Genomic DNA, 17,997 nt, shown 5'->3' with positions numbered 1-17,997 from the left:
TATCGTATTAGTATTATATATTTGGGAGTTATTTGTCTATTTCATGGTCTCATGTATTGTTTAACAAGACTTTGCCCCCCCCCCCATATAATTAGCTATTTACTACCATCATGTGATAAATACCACTGGCAGATGTCTCATTTATACACTTCTACAATGGGAACCATTCAATCTTTCATCAGGAGATGAAATCTGATCAAGAAATCTCAGCCCTTGTGACCGATCAGTCGGCGCACAACATAAGAAATCTCAGCAGTGAAAGTGAAACTCATAGTTGTTGAATCACAGTTTTCCGTTCATACAACTCCTCTTGTCTTGACCCCTCCTCCACAGAGAGTGATTGAGTTGGTGTATGAGGGGTCTGGAGGCCCGTCGAGGAAGGGGGTGTTACAGTTAGGGCATTGGGGGGGGGTGTTACAGTTAGGGCATTGGGGGGGGTTACAGTTTGGGCATTGGGGGGGGTGTTACAGTTAGGGCATTTTGGGGGGGGTGTTACAGTTAGGGCATTGGGGGGGGTGTTACAGTTAGGGCATTGGGGGGGGGGTTACAGTTAGGGCATTGGGGGGGGGGGGGGGTGTTACAGTTAGGGCATTGGGGGGTGTTACAGTTAGGGCATTGGGGGGGGGGTGTTACAGTTAGGGCATTGGGGGTGTTACAGTTAGGGCATTGGGGGGGGTTACAGTTAGGGCATTGGGGGGGGGGGCATTGTGTGAAAGAAAAAGGTTTTGTTGTTGTTATGAGATGTCTTTTGATTGGCTATGTCTCTTAACGTGTTGGATTCACAGGTGATCCCCGAAACAACGGGGAGGAATTTGTCTTTCTACTATAATATTGTGTTGATCCTACCGGACAGTCAATTATCCTACCGGACAGTCAGTTGATCCTACCGGACAGTCAATTATCCTACCAGTCAGTCAGTTATCCTACCGGACAGCCAGTTGTCCTACCAGTCAGTCAGTTGATCCTACCAGTCAGTCAATTATCCTACCAGTCAGTCAATTATCCTACCAGTCAGTCAGTTATCCTACCAGTCAGTCAGGTGTCCTACCAGTCAGTCAATTATCCTACCAGTCAGTCAATTATCCTACCAGTCAGTAAATTATCCTACCAGTCAGTCCATTGTCCTACCAGTCAGTCCATTGTCCTACCAGTCAGTCAGTTGTCCTACCAGTCAGTCAGTTGTCAGTCAGTTGTCCTACCAGTCAGTCAATTATCCTACCAGTCAGTCGATCCTACCGGACAGTCAGTTTGATTTGATTTGTCCTACCAGTCAGTCAATTATCCTACCAGTCAGCCAGTTATCCTACCAGTCAGCAAGTCTTGGACTAGAGTATTACACTTACTACCATCCTATCAAACAATATCAATAATGCTGTTTCCAGATGAGACAGACGTTAGGCTACATGTTATTCTGTTCTGTCCCTGCATTATATTACAGCTGCTCTGGTAGAGTCAATAGTATCCATTCTGAAGTCCAGTCCATTGCATTCCGTACATAAGTCTTTCTGGAGGACTCCACCCCTCTGTATCCCATCCCCCCTCTCAGGAAGGAAATCATATGACCTGTGTTTATTACACCGGTGTCTCATTATCATCTCCATGACAACTGGGCAAAATAAAATAACTATATTTATTTGTTTATTTACTTATTTTTTAAAACATCTATATATTTTCATTTATTTTTTTAAATGTGTAGTGTCGTCTATGTTGTTTTTTTTATTTTATTTTAAATTCAGGAATATTTTTGTTGTTGTTGTGTCATCTTGAAATTGAAATGGGTTCTGTAAAGGTCAGTATTCCATGATCTATATTGATATAAGTTTTGGTACTTTCTGCAGAGAATACCTTTTCTATTGTATTATGTATGTGCTTTACCGAATTGTAAGACGATGCCACAAATGTTAAGGATGGTAATAGAGTAAAGATACAAGTATATAGCAGTAAATATGTTGTCCTGTCCTTGAGTTTGGCCACACCGTCTGAACACCATTGAATGGGAGAAAAATCTTATTTTGCGTTCAGTCAGACGAGATGGCCAGCAGGATGTTGGGAAATGTGTCATAAAGTTCTGGCTATTCTGTATGTCACATGTTCAGTACATTTTTGTTCAGAGATGTGCAGGAGCAAAGATTTTTGTTATAACTAACCCAAGATAGACCACAGCATGTCGTTTCCGCTGGGAGTAAATTACTCATAGTGGGCAGAACAAGCAAGAAGGTGGGCAGAGCTAAACACGAGCCAGTGAGAGCCTATTGGCTCGTTCTAGCATTGATTAGCATATTTCAGATAGGGAAAGCCTAATTTGAAGTGCGCCTGTGGAATAACTCAATTTGCGCTTGCTCTCCTAAATGCAATTTAAAAAAACTTTGGCCAAGGGTGAAGTCTAGAAAACTTAGTCCAGTCTGTTCGTATCATATTCTAGTTTTGAACACTGTTTTGAGATCAAATATTTAATCGATGAGAACATTAGCAGAATATTGGCCATAAACCATCTCGCTTTCATCTTCTCCCACTGGCGCTGGCGGCCACTTGGTTTCCTCTCGCCACCAAATGTTGAAACATCAACCGGATGCTTCATATTTATACATCCGGTGAAATATCTGTCTCATTGTTATATCTGTGGCATGGGTCTTGTGGAACGTTTTTTGATAGGTCTGCAGGACTGGAACACGCCCACCACCCTTGGTGCTGACGAACATCCGGTTTCCTCATCTTTCTCTCACTCGCAGTCGCCATTTTGATACACATCAACCAAGCAAGCACACTACCAGAAGTAACGAAGACAACGGCAAGGGTAAGGTTCACATTTCGATAATTGTAAATGTCGTAAGTAGACTTGCACAAATATTTTGGCGAATCAATAATGGGAATGATTCATATTTTGTCCCGAGTGCTAAGCTAGTAATACAGCTAGAGTAGCGAAAAGGCAACTGCACGACATGGTAACGTTAGCTAGCTAGTAACGTACGTAGCCGACGAAACTGCGATTATTTTTGTGGACTGGCTGGATCTCCGATGTAACATACAATGACGTTAAAAAAACAATAAAAAACAATCCCAACTACTGTTTTCAGCGCCCAGAGAATAACACCACTAACTCAACATGTTTTTTTATCGTATAATTGCGGCCTTTTCGTCGGGTTGTAAATGTCGCGTTCAAGACAACTGGGAACTCGTGGAAAAAACGAACCGCGACCGGATAGCTGGCGACTAGCGTTAGCTAGTTAGCTTACTAACGCATGATCAATATTGTGTTTTTTTAATTCATATTAAACTGTATGTAGTTTATTCGTTTAGCGTATATGTGAAACTGTCGCCTTCTAGTCTGGTTTCGGCAACGTATATCTGGCTAGTACTAACCAGCATTAGGCCTAATTAACTTGGCTAAAGTGAACTTTTAGTATTGATAACTCTTAGCTGACGTTAGCTAGTTAGCACACACTGATCTGGGCCTTGTCGGCCACCTACGTGTTTGGGGAGGTTAAATGTTCTGTTACCAAGTTAACTTTTTTTCACCCTTCCAGATAACTATGAGTGGATGTCGAGTGTTTATCGGTCGTTTGAGCCCTCATGCTCGTGAGAGAGACGTGGAGAAGTTCTTCAAAGGTTATGGAAGGATCCGGGAAGTCAATTTGAAGAACGGATTCGGCTTTGTGGTAAGTCGGCTTTGCCTCGTGTCTTTATCAAACACCTATTGTGAATGTTTTGTTTGTTGATTAGTTACCCCCCCCCCCTCTCTCGTTAATCAGGAGTTTGACGACCACAGAGATGCTGATGATGCAGTTTACGAGCTGAATGGCAAGGAACTCTGTAGTGAAAGGTAATGATTTGGATACACATTGAGCAAAGTCTCAGGAAAGATAAATTGCAACATGTTATGTTTGGACATTTAATACACACGGGCAGTGTTGGAAGAAGTACACCAATGTCATACTTGAGTAGAATAAAATGACTTGTGAAAGTCACCCAGTAAAATACCAATTTGAGTTAGTCTTAAAAGTATTTTTGTTTTAAATGTACTTGCGTGTTAAAAGTATAGATCATTTTAAATGTCTTTATTAAGGAAACCAGATGACACTTTGTTTAATTTTATTTTATTTTTTACCAACAATGCAATTGTGTTTTAGTGAGTCTGCTATATCAGAGGCAGTAGAGATGAACAGGGATGTTCTCTTTATAAATGTGTGAATTAGACCATTTTCCTGTCCTGCTAAGCATTCGAAATGGATCAAGTACTTTTGGGTGTCAGGGAATATGTATGGAGTAAAAAGTACATTATTTCCATTAGGAGTGAAATGCATTGTAAAAAATACATAAGGTAAAGTACAGATACGAGAAAAAAACTACTTAGGTAAAAACACGTTAAAGTAATTAAGTACACAACTGGGTTGTTCCAGACAGAAAGCCCAAGGCACCTCGGATTGTTCTGAAGTCATTTCTGGAGTTGTATAAATAGATTTCCCGCAACATTAGTTTGTTGAAGTGTAATTTGATCACAGAGGATTTAAGTGAATTGATTGTGCTATAATTGTTCATGTATAGGATTAAAATACTATTCAATGAGTAGAGTACCATATTGGACCTTTTTGATTTCTTAAAAAATTTAGGATTTAGGATGAGAACTATGTAATGGAACTCAGCAAAAAATAAATATCCTCTCACTGTAAACTGCGTTTATTTTCAGGAAACTTAACATGTTATGTTCATACAAATATTTACACAAGATTCAACAACTGAGACAAACTGAACGAGTTCCACAGACATGTGACTGACAGAAATTGAATGTGTCCCTGAACAGGGGGGGGGGGGTCAAAATCAAAAGTAACAGTCAGTGTCTGGTGTGGCCACCAGCTACATTAAGTACTGCAGTGCATCTCTTCATGGACTGCACCAGATTTGATGTTACTCCAGTCTCCCACCAAGGCACCTGCAAGTTCCTGGACATTCTGGGGGGGGGGTGGCGGCCCTCACCCTCCGATCCAACAGGTCCCAGACGTGCTCAGTGGGATTGAGATCCGGGCTCTTTGTGTCCACTGGTGATGTTGCTGGTGAGGACCTGCCTTACAATAGGCCTACAAGCCCTCAGTCCAGCCCCTCTCAGCCTGTTGCGGACAGTCTGATCACTGATGGTGGAATTGTTCCCCCCCCCCCGGTGTAACTCGGGCAGTTGTTGTTGCCAATTCATGCGTTGCTATTGTTGTTGACACTTGGAATTTGTGGCGCAAATGCAATTCAATGGTACCTAATATTAGCATCTAGTGGTCAGATCCTGGTAATAACAACTAGAGGTCTTCACGGGCCCAGTTTCAAAATGAATCTGATGTGCATCTAAAATAATATATACACATGTTCCAAACTGACCCGGGAGGCATTCCTTGTGGACCTGGTCGGATCCAGACCCACTAACCGGCGAGAGGGAGATGACGCTGGTATAGCGGGAGGGGCTGTACTGCGAGCTTCTGACAGTTATCTCTATACTTTTGCGACACACGGAGCAAGTCTCTATCTGTAGCATAATGATTAGCCAACAACAAGCTACACACCCAGCAGTTTGCTGCTTCGACTAATGATTAGCCAACAACAAGCTACACGCACCTCATAAAATGCAAGGGCAGCGGCATAAATTAGACAGTTTCTCTGGCTACTGTACCGTGTCACGTTCGAATCTGGACGACACTTCCGGACAAGTCCGTTTGAACACGACACACCCGAGACCGGTGACAATCGGATCCGACCCATTATTTAAAATTCTGGATCTACTAACACCTTCAATGACCCCCCCCCCCCCCCCCCCCGTTCAGAGACTGTACTCAGATAATACAAATAGAATTACGTAGGATGAAGAAAGAATAAGTCTTTTAGTCATTTCTGCAACCCTGTTATAAGTGTCTGTCTGGTCTTTATTTTTATTAATAGAGTGACTATAGAGCATGCCCGTTCCAGAAGAGGGAGGGGTGGTGGACCCGGGATGGGCGGCGGAGGAGGAGGAGGAGGACGTTTCTCGCCTCGTTTCAGCAGCTACCGCCAGGGGTCTGGTGATCGCCGCGGTGGAGGTGGAGGCGGCTCCAGGTATACAGACCACATCGCTTCATTTTCAACCTTCTCACCTCCAGCGAATGGACTTTAGTCGGTGTGATTTTAGTTCCCCCTTCATCGCTCTGAGACATGAACCTTCCTTGGTGACTCCGTGTGCAGAAGTAGCATGTCTTACACGTATTGAATATACCGACTGAATAATTATCGCGCTCGATTTGAATGCTTTCACTTGTAGGAGTCATTGTAGGAGTCATTTCCCCAGTGTGATTAGAATACGTTGTGACCCTGTCTTGACCCAATGCTGTACATTCATGCATTATGTCTATTGACCTGTGGCTTCATTTTAATATCAGGCTCTCGTGTGTATGAAACCTTTCAGTCCTAATAGTAACAGCCTTCCTCCCGTGCAGTAGGTATGGTCCTCCGGTGCGCACTGAGCACAGAATCATCGTGGAGAACCTGTCGTCACGCATCAGTTGGCAGGTGAGAGGTTAAACCCATCTGCTTCAGACCATTTCTCTGTACTGTACTGCTTTTTTGTTTTCTTATAAGCTGTATTGTTATTGAAAACGTGTTTTTCTTTGATTTATTACCAAAGGACACAGCTATATGCTCAAAAGTCCATTAGGGCCGATAGAACGGCCCCCTTTTTGCATTTGTTTTGACTTAGTTTTTACTGTTTCTTTCAACAATAAATAAAAATATATATATTTAAGCACTTATACCAGAAGGTAAATCTAACCAATCACATCGTAGTTTTATTTTAACAGCTTATTCTTATTCTGGTTATTAGTTTATAATGGAGTTGCATGCACAACCTCCTTGGAGGTGTTATGTGCATAGCGCCCTCTGCTGGTTGTGTTTTCAATAGTGTCCATTTGGTGCCTCTCCTTACACGCAGTTGCCGCTGGTCTAAATCTTGGCTGGGCCCCGTAGCGGGTGAAAGGGGTCTAGCGCAGGATAGCCTTAGGATGGTCCCTCGTAAAGCCCCAGTCTGGAGGTTCTGTGATCTGGTCTGGTGGAAACCCCCCCCTCACCCGAATGCAGCCAGCCTGTTACTCCCTCAACCCACTCCACGTTCCCTACACTCTCCCGTTTGGTTCTTTTATCTGTTGCTGATGGAGCTGGGTGTGTTGACAGTTGGGCACACTGCACACCCTCTTCCTTCGTTCCTTCCCCTACTTGATCTCTGGTGGTCCTTTACTTGTGGAGGCTGGCCGGAGTCCGGGTCTGTCAAGGCTGAGGGAGGTCGTTTCTCAAGGGCTTAACACTGTGACTGCATTGGTTCCCATTGGTCCTCTATTTGGACACGTGGCTCTTTGCTAATGTCTTCCTGGGTATGGAACGGTAAGTAACATATAACTCATGTGATTGGGTTTAAGGGTTGGGAGGAACAGGAAAATCCTATACCTTAGTCTTACTGGGAAAACTTATGGAAAATTTATTGTAGGCCAATTTAATAGGTTACTGAAAGAACCCCTTGATCAAAATGGGTCACGATGAACTGAAAATACTTCTAATCTCCATAGACTTCATTTTAGTTTAGCGACGTCCCCTAAAAACCACTATAGTTGCCACTAACCGACAACATGTCCAAGGCGCGACACCTCAAAGGATTTGTCGCGTCTCACCATCTTCCTATTTGTCACATCAATCCTATTTGACTTAACAAGCCTGAAATACAATACCAGGGAACTAAGTAGTGTCAGGTTTCTCCTTTTTTTAAGTGAAATGGTTAGCTGTGAAGCCATGGCAGTGGCTCGTCACTTAAACGGCCCTCGTCCGAAAATGCCAGAACATCACAATGTAACTGTTTTGATGAGGTCAGTATTACGGGGGGGGGGGGGGGGTTACTGTTGTGTTGCTTTACTGATTTTTCTCTTGTCCCAGGTTCAGAGTTCTCTCAGCCACATTCGTGTGCTGGTCTGTCACTGACTCATGTATGCTTCACCACAGGACCTGAAAGATCTCATGAGGAAAGTTGGAGAGGTCACCTTTGTGGATGCCCACCGAACCAACAAGAATGAAGGGTGAGTTGTTCTGACCAGGGTCCTGTTCGTTAGGCACAAAATGGAAGGGCTAAAATGAGGGACGACTGTCCAATTTAGAAAACCCTCTTGTTTTAGTAAAACAGACAAATGTGGTCTGCTCTGCTGCTGCGATTATGAACTGAGCTGTCAACTTCAGTGTGATTTGACTCGACAGGGTGGTGGAGTTCGCGTCACACAGCGATATGAAGAACGCTCTTGATAAGCTTGATGGAACAGACTTGAATGGACGAAAGCTGAAGCTGTCTGAGGATCGCAAGAGCCGGTAGGCATCCCTCTTCCAATTTCCTAGTGAAGTTGGATAAATACAAAGATTGTGGGTTTTCCATTTGCATCTATAATTGTGAGCCCAACCGTGTCTTGATGTTTGGGGGCAGTGTAGCTAGCAAGCTACAGAAATGGAACTTCAAAGACTGGCCTGCAGTGTTGAGCACTACTAAGGGACTTGATATTGGAGTATAAAGGACTGGAATGCAACAGACTTGTGTTTTAGGGAGCTGCCTACATTAGTGGTTGGGTGGGGGGGTGAATGTAATTAATTAAATTATTCTGTTCCAACAGCCACAGCAGGAGTCGTTCCCGTGGCTCTCGCAGCTACTCTCGGTCCCGTAGCCGTTCCCGGTCCCCCCGCCGTTCCCGGTCCCCCCGCTCCAAGTCCCCCAGCCGCAGCAGGAGTCGTAACCGCTCCAGGAGCCCCCGCTCTGCCAGCCGTACTCCGGAGAAGAAGCCTTCCTCAGGAGGAGGGGGCAGGGCTGCACATCGCTCCACTTCACGTTCCCCCTCCCATTCCAAATCCCGTACCCCTCCCGCACGCTCTCGTTCCTGTACCCCTCCTCCACGTTCCCGCTCCCGTACCCCTCCCCCACGCTCCCGTTCTCCTGCCCCGGCCCGGAAGCCGTCCCGGTCTCGGTCCCCCTCGGTGGAGAGCCAGCACTGAGCCGCTCTGAGGGGAGCTGTTGAGGAATAGTCCAATGGAAGGAGTAGAGACTCGTTGGAATGGAACACTGATAAAGTTCTGTTTGTTCCATACCAATGAGTCTGTCCTCCCGATTTTAAAAGTGACCACCAGTCTCCACTGGTGTAGTGGTATGTATGGACTGAAGGGAATGTCATGCTGAGACTGTGGCACCTGGCGTTGTGCCTGCCTGCCTGCCTGCTAGTGGGTTGTAATGAAGAGGAGTCTTGCCTTGGGTGTAATGCCCTCTCTCCCACAATCTTAATTTTAGAATCTGAGCTTTAGTCCTGGTTGGTTCAGTTCCTCTTGGCCCTGGACTGGTTATTTTATGCCTAAGTTGGATCCTGCGCCCCCCCAATTCAACTTCTAATTTAGTATTTTATTGCTATCTGAATAATTAAAGCGTTTCCTTTTGAAACTTGTACTTTTTTTTTTTAATGAAATGTACAGTGTGATTTGAGAGCTTTTGATTGGGTCGCTGTCCTGTTGAACATCTGTATCGTTGTCCCTGCAGGTTTGTAAGTCTCGTTGTGATTGATAAGTTGTATGAAATGTACAATTGTTTTTGAAGTGAATTTTGTCTAATCAATACAAATGTTTTTTTTTTTTGTTTTTTTTGTGTTCCAATCCACACTCTAATAGTTAAGTTAAAATGCACCCAAAATGTTTTGGATGGGTGTTGTGAAGTAATTGAATCTACTATTAGGATTTTGTTGCGTTTTAACGATGATTGAGTATACTGAATAAGCATTTCACAAATTAAGTGATTTTGTCTTTTTTTTAAATAAAAAATAAATAAACATAAGACTACAATTGCTTAGTCTAAACCACCACTTCTAAGTGTGCATGCTTTTTGGAATATTCTGGTCATCATCTGACTCTTACTGTTCAAAAATGCCCCTATTTACACGTGGCTCCAGAGATCTAATGTCCTTGGTTTTTCTGCTTGTCTACATTTTGTGATCTTAGAGCAGGGTCTGCATGTTGCTGCAAATAAAACAATTTCTTTGCAGATTTATTTGATTTTTTTTAAAGGATAATGGTCCTGAAAAAAGGGAGTAAATTGACATCTTATAGATCACATGGGTGGATCTGATCCTCAGCCTATGTCCCCACTTCTGCTGCTGAAGCTTTTGGCCTGGTATAAGTGAAGACGGTTTTCTGAAGGGAGGAAGGTCATGTGCTAGCAGATGTCCTCTGTGAGCAGACGAGGAATCGCTACCTGTTTAAAAAAATAAGTTGACCTTTTTACTAGGCAAAAAGAAAAAACATTCTTTAGTCGCATTCTTTACTTAACCCGGATGACGCTGGGCCAATTATGCACCACCCTATGGGACTCCCAATGATGGCTGGGTGTGACAGGGTAGCCTAGTGGTTAGAGCGTTGGACTAGTAACCGGAAGGTTGCAAGTTCAAACCCCTGAGCCGACAAGGTACAAATCTAACCCTAACTGATAGGCAGTCGAATCCAGGCTGGATTCTCAGCTGTCAAGTCAGTGTGTAGCTTTCGTAGACTTAATCCTCACTGCTAATATTTTACTCTCTAGACGTGTCAACAGCCAGATTTTCATGCCACTAGGTGGCATAATTGAACCAAGTTTAGACTTGTTCAGTGATTTCCACATGTTGATTGATCCGAAGTGATAATGGGTCTGACAGCTGTCCCCTCCAAATTGTTACTATCGTCATATTACGGACAATGAAAATGAATAACATTGTTGGGTTTACCCTCATTTTGTCTGTGTGTAAGCATATAAACAGTATCACATATTGCCAAAGTAAAAACCTATTTCAAAAGTTCTTTTTCACATTTATTGAAAATGAAATACAGATCTCATTTACAACAAAAATAACCCCCCCCCCCAGAGACAGTACTTTGTAGAAGTACCTTTGTAGGTGATTACGTCTGAGTCGTCTTTGAGTATTTCTGTATCAGCTTTGCACATCTGGATTTGGGGATTTTCTGCTGTTCGATGGGGAGTGGTGGTGAACAGCAATCTTCAAGTCTTTCCACAGACTTTAAATGAGATACAAGTCAGGGCTTTGGCTGGGCCACTCAAGGACTTTCACATTCCTGTTTTGAAGCCATTCCATTGGCTGTGTGCTTGGTGTCATTGTCCTGTAGGAATGTAAACCCCCCCCCCCAGTCTAAGGTCGTTTGTGCGCTGGTGGAAAGCAGACAACCAGGTTTTCCTCGAGGATTTTGCCTGTGCTTAGCTCCAGTCTTCATTTTTATTCCCTGAAAAACTCAATTACAAGCAAATCAAATTGTTTTTGGTCACACACACATATATATATATATATATATTTAAGCAGATGTTATTGCGTGTGTAGCTAAATTCTTGTGTTCCTAGTTCCAACAGTGCAGTTGTATCGTAACAATTCACAACAATACAAAGTAAGTCTCAAAGTAAAATAATGGAATTAAGAAGTAAATATTAGGACGATCACTGTCGGAGTGGCTTTAACTAGAATACAGTAGAATACAGTATGTAAACATTATTTAGGTGACCAGTGTTCCATGTTGTTGAGAACACCATCCAAAGTACACTGCTCCAAAAAATAAAGGGAACACTAAAATAACACATCCTAGATCTGAATGAATGAAATATTCTTATTAAATACTTTTTTTCTTTACATAGTTGAATGTGCTGACAACAAAATCACAAAAATGATCAATGGAAATCAAATTTATCAACCCATGGAGGTCTGGATTTGGAGTCACGCTTAAAATTAAAGTGGAAAACCACACTACAGGCTGATCCAACTTTGATGTAATGTCCTTAAAACAAGTCAAAATGAGGCTCAGTAGTGTGTGTGGCCTCCACGTGCCTGTATGACCTCCCTACAACGCCTGGGCATGCTCCTGATGAGGTGGCGGATGGTCTCCTGAGGGATCTCCTCCCAGACCTGGACTAAAGCATCCGCCAACTCCTGGACAGTCTGTGGTGCAATGTGGCGTTGGTGGATGGAGCGAGACATGATGTCCCAGATTTGCTCAATTGGATTCAGGTCTGGGGAACGGGCGGGCCAGTCTATAGCATCAATGCCTTCCTCTTGCAGGAACTGCTGACACACTCCAGCCACATGAGGTCTAGCATTGTCTTGCATTAGGAGGAACCCAGGGCAACCACATTAGCATATGGTCTCACAAGGGGTCTGAGGATCTCATCTCGGTACCTAATGGCAGTCAGGCTACCTCTGGCGAGCACATGGAGGGCTGTGCGGCCCCCCAAAGAAATGCCACCCCACACCATGACTGACCCACCGCCAAACCGGTCATGCTGGAGGATGTTGCAGGCAGCAGAACGTTCTCCACGGCGTCTCCAGACTGTCACGTCTGTCACATGTGCTCAGTGTGAACCTGCTTTCATCTGTGAAGAGCACAGGGCGACAGTGGCGAATTTGCCAATCTTGGTGTTCTCTGACAAATGCCAAATGTCCTGCACGGTGTTGGGTTGTAAGCACAACCCCCACCTGTGGACGTCGGGCCCTCATACCACCCTCATGGAGTCTGTTTCTGACCGTTTGAGCAGACACATGCACAGTTGTGGCCTGCTGGAGTTCGTTCTGCAGGGCTCTGTCAGTGCTCCTCCTGCTCTTCCTTGCACAAAGGCGGAGGTAGCGGTCCTGCTGCTGGGTTGTTGCCCTTCTACGGCCTCCTCCACGTCTCCTGATGTACTGGCCTGTCTCCTCATAGCGCCTCCATGCTCTGGACACTACGCTGACAGACACAGCAAACCTTCTTGCCACAGCTCACATTGATGTGTCATCCTGGATGAGCTGCACTACCTGAGCCACTTGTGTGGGTTGTAGACTCCGTCTCATGCTACCACTAGAGTGAAAGCACCGCCAGCATTCAAAAGTGACCTAAACATCAGCCAGGAAGCATAAAAACTGAGAAGTGGTCTGTGGTCACCACCTGCAGAACCACTCCTTTATTGGGGGTGTCTTGCTAATTGCCTATAATTTCCACCTGTTTTCTATTCCATTTGCACAACATCATGTGACATTTATTGTCAATCAGTGTTGCTTCCTAAGTGGACAGTTTGATTTCACAGAAGTGTGATTGACTTGGAGTTACATTGTGTTGTTTAAGTGTTCCCTTTATTTTTTTGAGCAGTGTATAATTAATAACTTCACCTTAATCAATGTCTGCTTTTTTAAATGTTTTGATCCATCTACCAGTAGGTACCCTTCTTTACAAGGCATTGGAAAACCTCCCTGGTCTTTGTGGTTGAATCTGTGTTTGAAATTCACTGCTGGACTGAGGGACCTTACAGATAAATGTATGTGTGGGTTACAGAGATGAGGTAGTCATTTAAAAATCATGTTAAACACTATTTATTGCACTCAGAGTGAGTCCATGCAAATTATTGTGTAACTTGTTAAGCACTTTTTTAAAACTCCTGAACTTATTCAGGCTTGTCAAAGCAAAGGTGTTGAATACTTATTGACTTAAGACATTTAAACTTGACATATTTGAGTAATTTGCAAAAATGTTGAACAATATAATTCCACTTTGACAGTATGGGGTGTTGTGTGTAGATGGGTGATTTAAAAAACAATCTCAACACAACAAAGTGTGGAAGAAAATCAATACTGTCTTGAAAGCACTGCACTTTACATTATACATTTTCTTGCCATATTTTTGCATGTAGGTTGGACAGGAGCGCCGCGGTGCAAAGGACATTGCATACATGCAACTGAGTCAGTCAGCTTGTGCCCAAGTTGAACGAGAATGTGTCCATGGCATTGCCAGCAATGACGTTATTTCCTGTGGGTGGCAGTGTGGGCATGGTACTGCAGGTCCAGAGAACAGTGCGCGCGAGTCCTCCATGGAAACAAGCGAGGAGAAAGGAGGAGCAGTTCGCCTGGAACAAGCCTCTGCGCTGACTCCCCATTGTACCAACTTAACCGCATGAATAATTCATTAAACTTGCTAACGCACATTAAGACAAAGACATATTTTAGTCAGATAGCTATCATTGTTTTACTGCCTCGGCTCGTGTGGACGTTTAGCCAGCCTCATAACGAGCCATGGCGGAGCGAAGTGGCCGGCTGAGCCTCGGTGGAGGGGGACTCAACAGACCCGTGCCTATGAACCTGTTCGCCACATGGGAAATAGATGGATCTTCCCCGAGTTGCATCCCGAGGTAAGCCCCAATTCTTTTCTCTCCCACTGCATCAAGACTTTGTCAGACTTGTTAGTGCCAAGGCAAACAGACAGTTTGCGCTGATGATAGCTACGTTTAAATCATACAGCTGCAGTGGCGTCAGTATTGTCGCCTGAGAACAACCAGCCCATTGCAATGACTGTCATGTAGCTCCTATGGCAATGCAGACAATGTGTGACTATTTTCGACAATGACTATCCCAAAACGTTTCTTCCAAAGATGGATAGCTCGCTAACCACTGCAGTACTCTGCCAAAGTTTAGGCAGTGCTCGTTCGCTATATCGAGACAACATGGACTCACGGGGTAGACGTAACATAGTAAATAAAATCGGTTGTGTCCAATTTGGTATGATATATAATATAATTACGTTTGGTATGATATTCATTTGTGGATGTCCTTCATACATTTTGTATGATATGTTACGAATTGTAAATCATATGTGCCATTACAATTGTTAGGATATGTTACGAATTGCAATTCATACATTATTCTACAAATTTACAATAAGTATGCTGTGTTAAGTATGCCAATGTGTTGTGGCTAAACGTTAGGTAGGTGGCTAACGTTAGGTAGGGTAGGGGTTAGGGTTCAGAGGTAGGTTAAATGGTTAAGGTTAGGGAAAGGTTTCACTAAACATGCAAAGTTGTAAATGAGTTAAAATGCTAAAGTTATGCGTGATGAGATTCGAACACGCATCCTAGATGTAAGTGTGTTACGGCCACCCCTTACACCCGACCAACCTCCCTCCTTTTGTTTTAGCCTTAATAAATAACCTTCTGTCCCATGTAACCGTACCAGCGTTCGTTCCGGTTTTTCGTTTACAATGTTACGTCTAGTGTATGAGACCGGGCTGAGTGAGACACTAACCTTGGACAAGGACCGATGAGTTCCTCCCCTCCCCAATGCCAACATCCATAGCATAGCAATGAAACTATATTGGTGGTGCTTATAAGTCTGACTTATATTAAAAATTAGTCGGCTTTGTAAGTGCCACCCAATGGATTTTTTTTTTTAAAGTTTTGGATGCCCTCATCTCCTTTTCTGACCTGTCATGAAGTGCCAAGGATGATGTCCACATCTGGTGATGATCAGCCGTGGCGAGCGAGTAATAACATGTTTTCACGTTTGGCTGGCATGACAACGACCATATGGCTGGCATGACAACGACCATATGAGTTGGCTATTCTTTACCTCTTGTGGTTGTTGTCATGCCAAACAAGAAAACATCTTCTGAAGAGGAATTCAGATGCTATTTAGGGTAGCCTAGCCTGGGGGTGAAAGTGAAGTCTGCTTAGTTCCAACAGGCTCGTTTCTTTCTTGAGGCACCTTACTGTATCATAGCCTAGCCCAATGGCAGGACAGTAATATAGACCTAGCCCAATGGGAGGACAGTAATATAGACCTAGCCCAATGGGAGGACAGTAGTATAGACCTAGCCCAATGGCAGGACAGTAATATAGACCTATCCCAATGGCAGGACAGTAATATAGACCTAGCCCAATGGGAGGACAGGAATATAGACCTAGCCCAATGGGAGGACAGGAATATAGACCTAGCCCAATGGGAGGACAGGAATATAGACCTAGACCAATGGGAGGACAGTAATATAGACCTAGCCCAATGGGAGGACAGTAATATAGACCTAGCCCAATGGGAGGACAGTAATATAGACCTAGCCCAATGGGAGGACAGTAATATAGACCTAGCCCAATGGCAGGACAGTAATATAGACCTAGCCCAATGGGAGGACAGTAATATAGACCTAGCCCAATGGGAGGACAGTAATATAGACCTAGACCAATGGGAGGACAGTAATATAGACCTAGCCCAATGGGAGGACAGGAATATAGACCTAGCCCAATGGGAGGACAGTAATATAGACCTAGCCCAATGGGGGAGAATATAGACCTAGCCCAATGGGAGGACAGTAATATAGACCTAGCCCAATGGGAGGACAGTAATATAGACCTAGCCCAATGGGAGGACAGTAATATAGACCTAGCCCAATGGGAGGACAGTAATATAGACCTAGCCCAATGGGAGGACAGTAATATAGACCTAGCCCAATGGGAGGACAGTAATATAGACCTAGCCCAATGGGAGGACAGTAATATAGACCTAGCCCAATGGGAGGACAGTAATATAGACCTAGCCCAATGGGAGGACAGTAATATAGACCTAGACCAATGGGAGGACAGTAATATAGACCTAGCCCAAGACCAATGGGAGGACAGTAATATAGACCTAGACCAATGGGAGGACAGTAATATAGACCTAGACCAATGGGAGGACAGTAATATAGACCTAGCCCAATGGGAGGACAGTAATATAGACCTAGCCCAATGGGAGGACAGTAATATAGACCTAGCCCAATGGGAGGACAGTAATATAGACCTAGCCCAATGGGAGGACAGTAATATAGACCTAGCCCAATGGGAGGACAGTAATATAGACCTAGACCAATGGGAGGACAGTAATATAGACCTAGACCAATGGGAGGACAGTAATATAGACCTAGCCCAATGGGAGGACAGTAATATAGACCTAGCCCAATGGGAGGACAGTAATATAGACCTAGCCCAATGGGAGGACAGTAATATAGACCTAGCCCAATGGGAGGACAGTAATATAGACCTAGCCCAATGGCAGAACTGAATCTAAATATTGAAACAAACAGAATGATGTAGCAGAAATCTCTTGAACACTGTTTGCGTTCCCAGATGCCACCCTAGCTATTCCTTACACAGTGCTCTACTTTTGACCTGAGCTTGACCAGTGCCCCGTAGGCTTTGGTGCAAAGCACTACACTATAGGGAATAGTGTGCACTAGACAGGGAATATAGTGTGCACTAGACAGGGAATATAGTGTGCACTAGACAGGGAATATAGTGTGCACTAGACAGGGAATATAGTGTGCACTAGACAGGGAATAGTGTGCACTAGACAGGGAATAGTGTGCACTAGACAGGGAATAGTGTGCACTAGACAGGGAATATAGTGAGCACTAGACAGGGAATATAGTGTGCACTAGACAGGGAATATAGTGTGCACTAGACAGGGAATATAGTGTGCACTAGACAGGGAATAGGGTGCCATTTTGAGATACATCCTCTCTCGACAGCTCGTTTCTCTGAGGAAGCTTGGAAGACTCCCAGCAGCACTTGGCCCTAGAAGCTGTTTGGTCATGTCACTGCTTGGCTTGATACTGAAGTAGGTCAGCGTTGGGCTCGGTCTCAGAGTAGCAGCTCGTTTAAGATCATAGTGAATAAGGACACAGGGGGATCTGATCCTAGATGCTTTCTGAATGCGGACCCTGTCCTGTATTATATTTACTTACAGTACGTTATCCCCCCCCCCGTGTGGGTTGAGGCTGTACTCGTAAATGTACTAGTGAAGCCGTGGCATCCTTTTCAGAGATCATTGTTGAGAATCTGGGGCGGCAGGGTAGCCTAGTGGTTAGAGAGTTGGACTAGTGACCAGCAGGTAGACTAGTGGTTAGAGCATTGGACTAGTAACCAGCAGGTAGCCTAGTGGTTAGAGCGTTGGACTAGTAACCAGCAGGTAGACTAGTGGTTAGAGTGTTGGACTAGTAACCAGCAGGTAGCCTAGTGGTTAGAGCGTTGGACTAGTAACCAGCAGCTAGCCTAGTGGTTAGAGCGTTAGACTAGTAACCAGCAGGTAGCCTAGTGGTTAGAGCGTTGGACTAGTAACCAGCAGGTAGCCTAGTGGGTAGTGTGTTGGACTAGTAACCAGCAGGTAGCCTAGTGGTTAGAGTGTTGGA

At 44.2% G+C, this 17,997-nt stretch overlaps 2 protein-coding genes across 5 annotated transcripts in view; both read left to right on the top strand.

Moving 5' to 3' along the window:
• The first annotated feature begins 2,646 nt into the window (after positions 1-2,646).
• On the top strand, positions 2,647-9,872 carry LOC124046793 (serine/arginine-rich splicing factor 5-like). Of its 2 annotated transcripts, none has more exons than XM_046367549.1 (8): positions 2,647-2,794; positions 3,525-3,656; positions 3,750-3,820; positions 5,917-6,069; positions 6,450-6,519; positions 7,993-8,066; positions 8,242-8,349; positions 8,646-9,872. In XM_046367549.1, the coding sequence occupies exons 2-8, from the start codon at positions 3,531-3,533 to the stop codon at positions 9,019-9,021; spliced, it is 978 nt and encodes a 325-aa protein (XP_046223505.1). In that variant the 5' UTR covers positions 2,647-2,794; positions 3,525-3,530; the 3' UTR covers positions 9,022-9,872. The 2 variants fall into 2 exon arrangements, with proteins under 2 accessions (XP_046223505.1, XP_046223503.1); XM_046367547.1 differs by having other exon boundaries at positions 6,447-6,519.
• A 3,837-nt stretch (positions 9,873-13,709) lies between these two features.
• LOC124046790 (phosphofurin acidic cluster sorting protein 2-like) overlaps positions 13,710-17,997 on the top strand; it is a 127,916-nt gene continuing 123,628 nt past the window's right edge. For all 3 annotated transcript variants that reach the window (XM_046367543.1, XM_046367542.1, XM_046367541.1), the window contains exon 1: positions 13,710-14,194. In XM_046367543.1, coding sequence (XP_046223499.1) covers positions 14,079-14,194 — 116 coding nt within the window. In that variant the 5' untranslated portion in view covers positions 13,710-14,078. The remainder of the gene's footprint in view (positions 14,195-17,997) is intronic.

The sequence above is a fragment of the Oncorhynchus gorbuscha genome, linkage group LG10 (genome assembly GCF_021184085.1).
Source record: "Oncorhynchus gorbuscha isolate QuinsamMale2020 ecotype Even-year linkage group LG10, OgorEven_v1.0, whole genome shotgun sequence".
Taxonomy (NCBI): Eukaryota; Metazoa; Chordata; class Actinopteri; order Salmoniformes; family Salmonidae; genus Oncorhynchus; species Oncorhynchus gorbuscha.
Note: the sequence above shows the minus strand (reverse complement) of the source record. Positions and strands in the feature narration are given on the sequence as shown.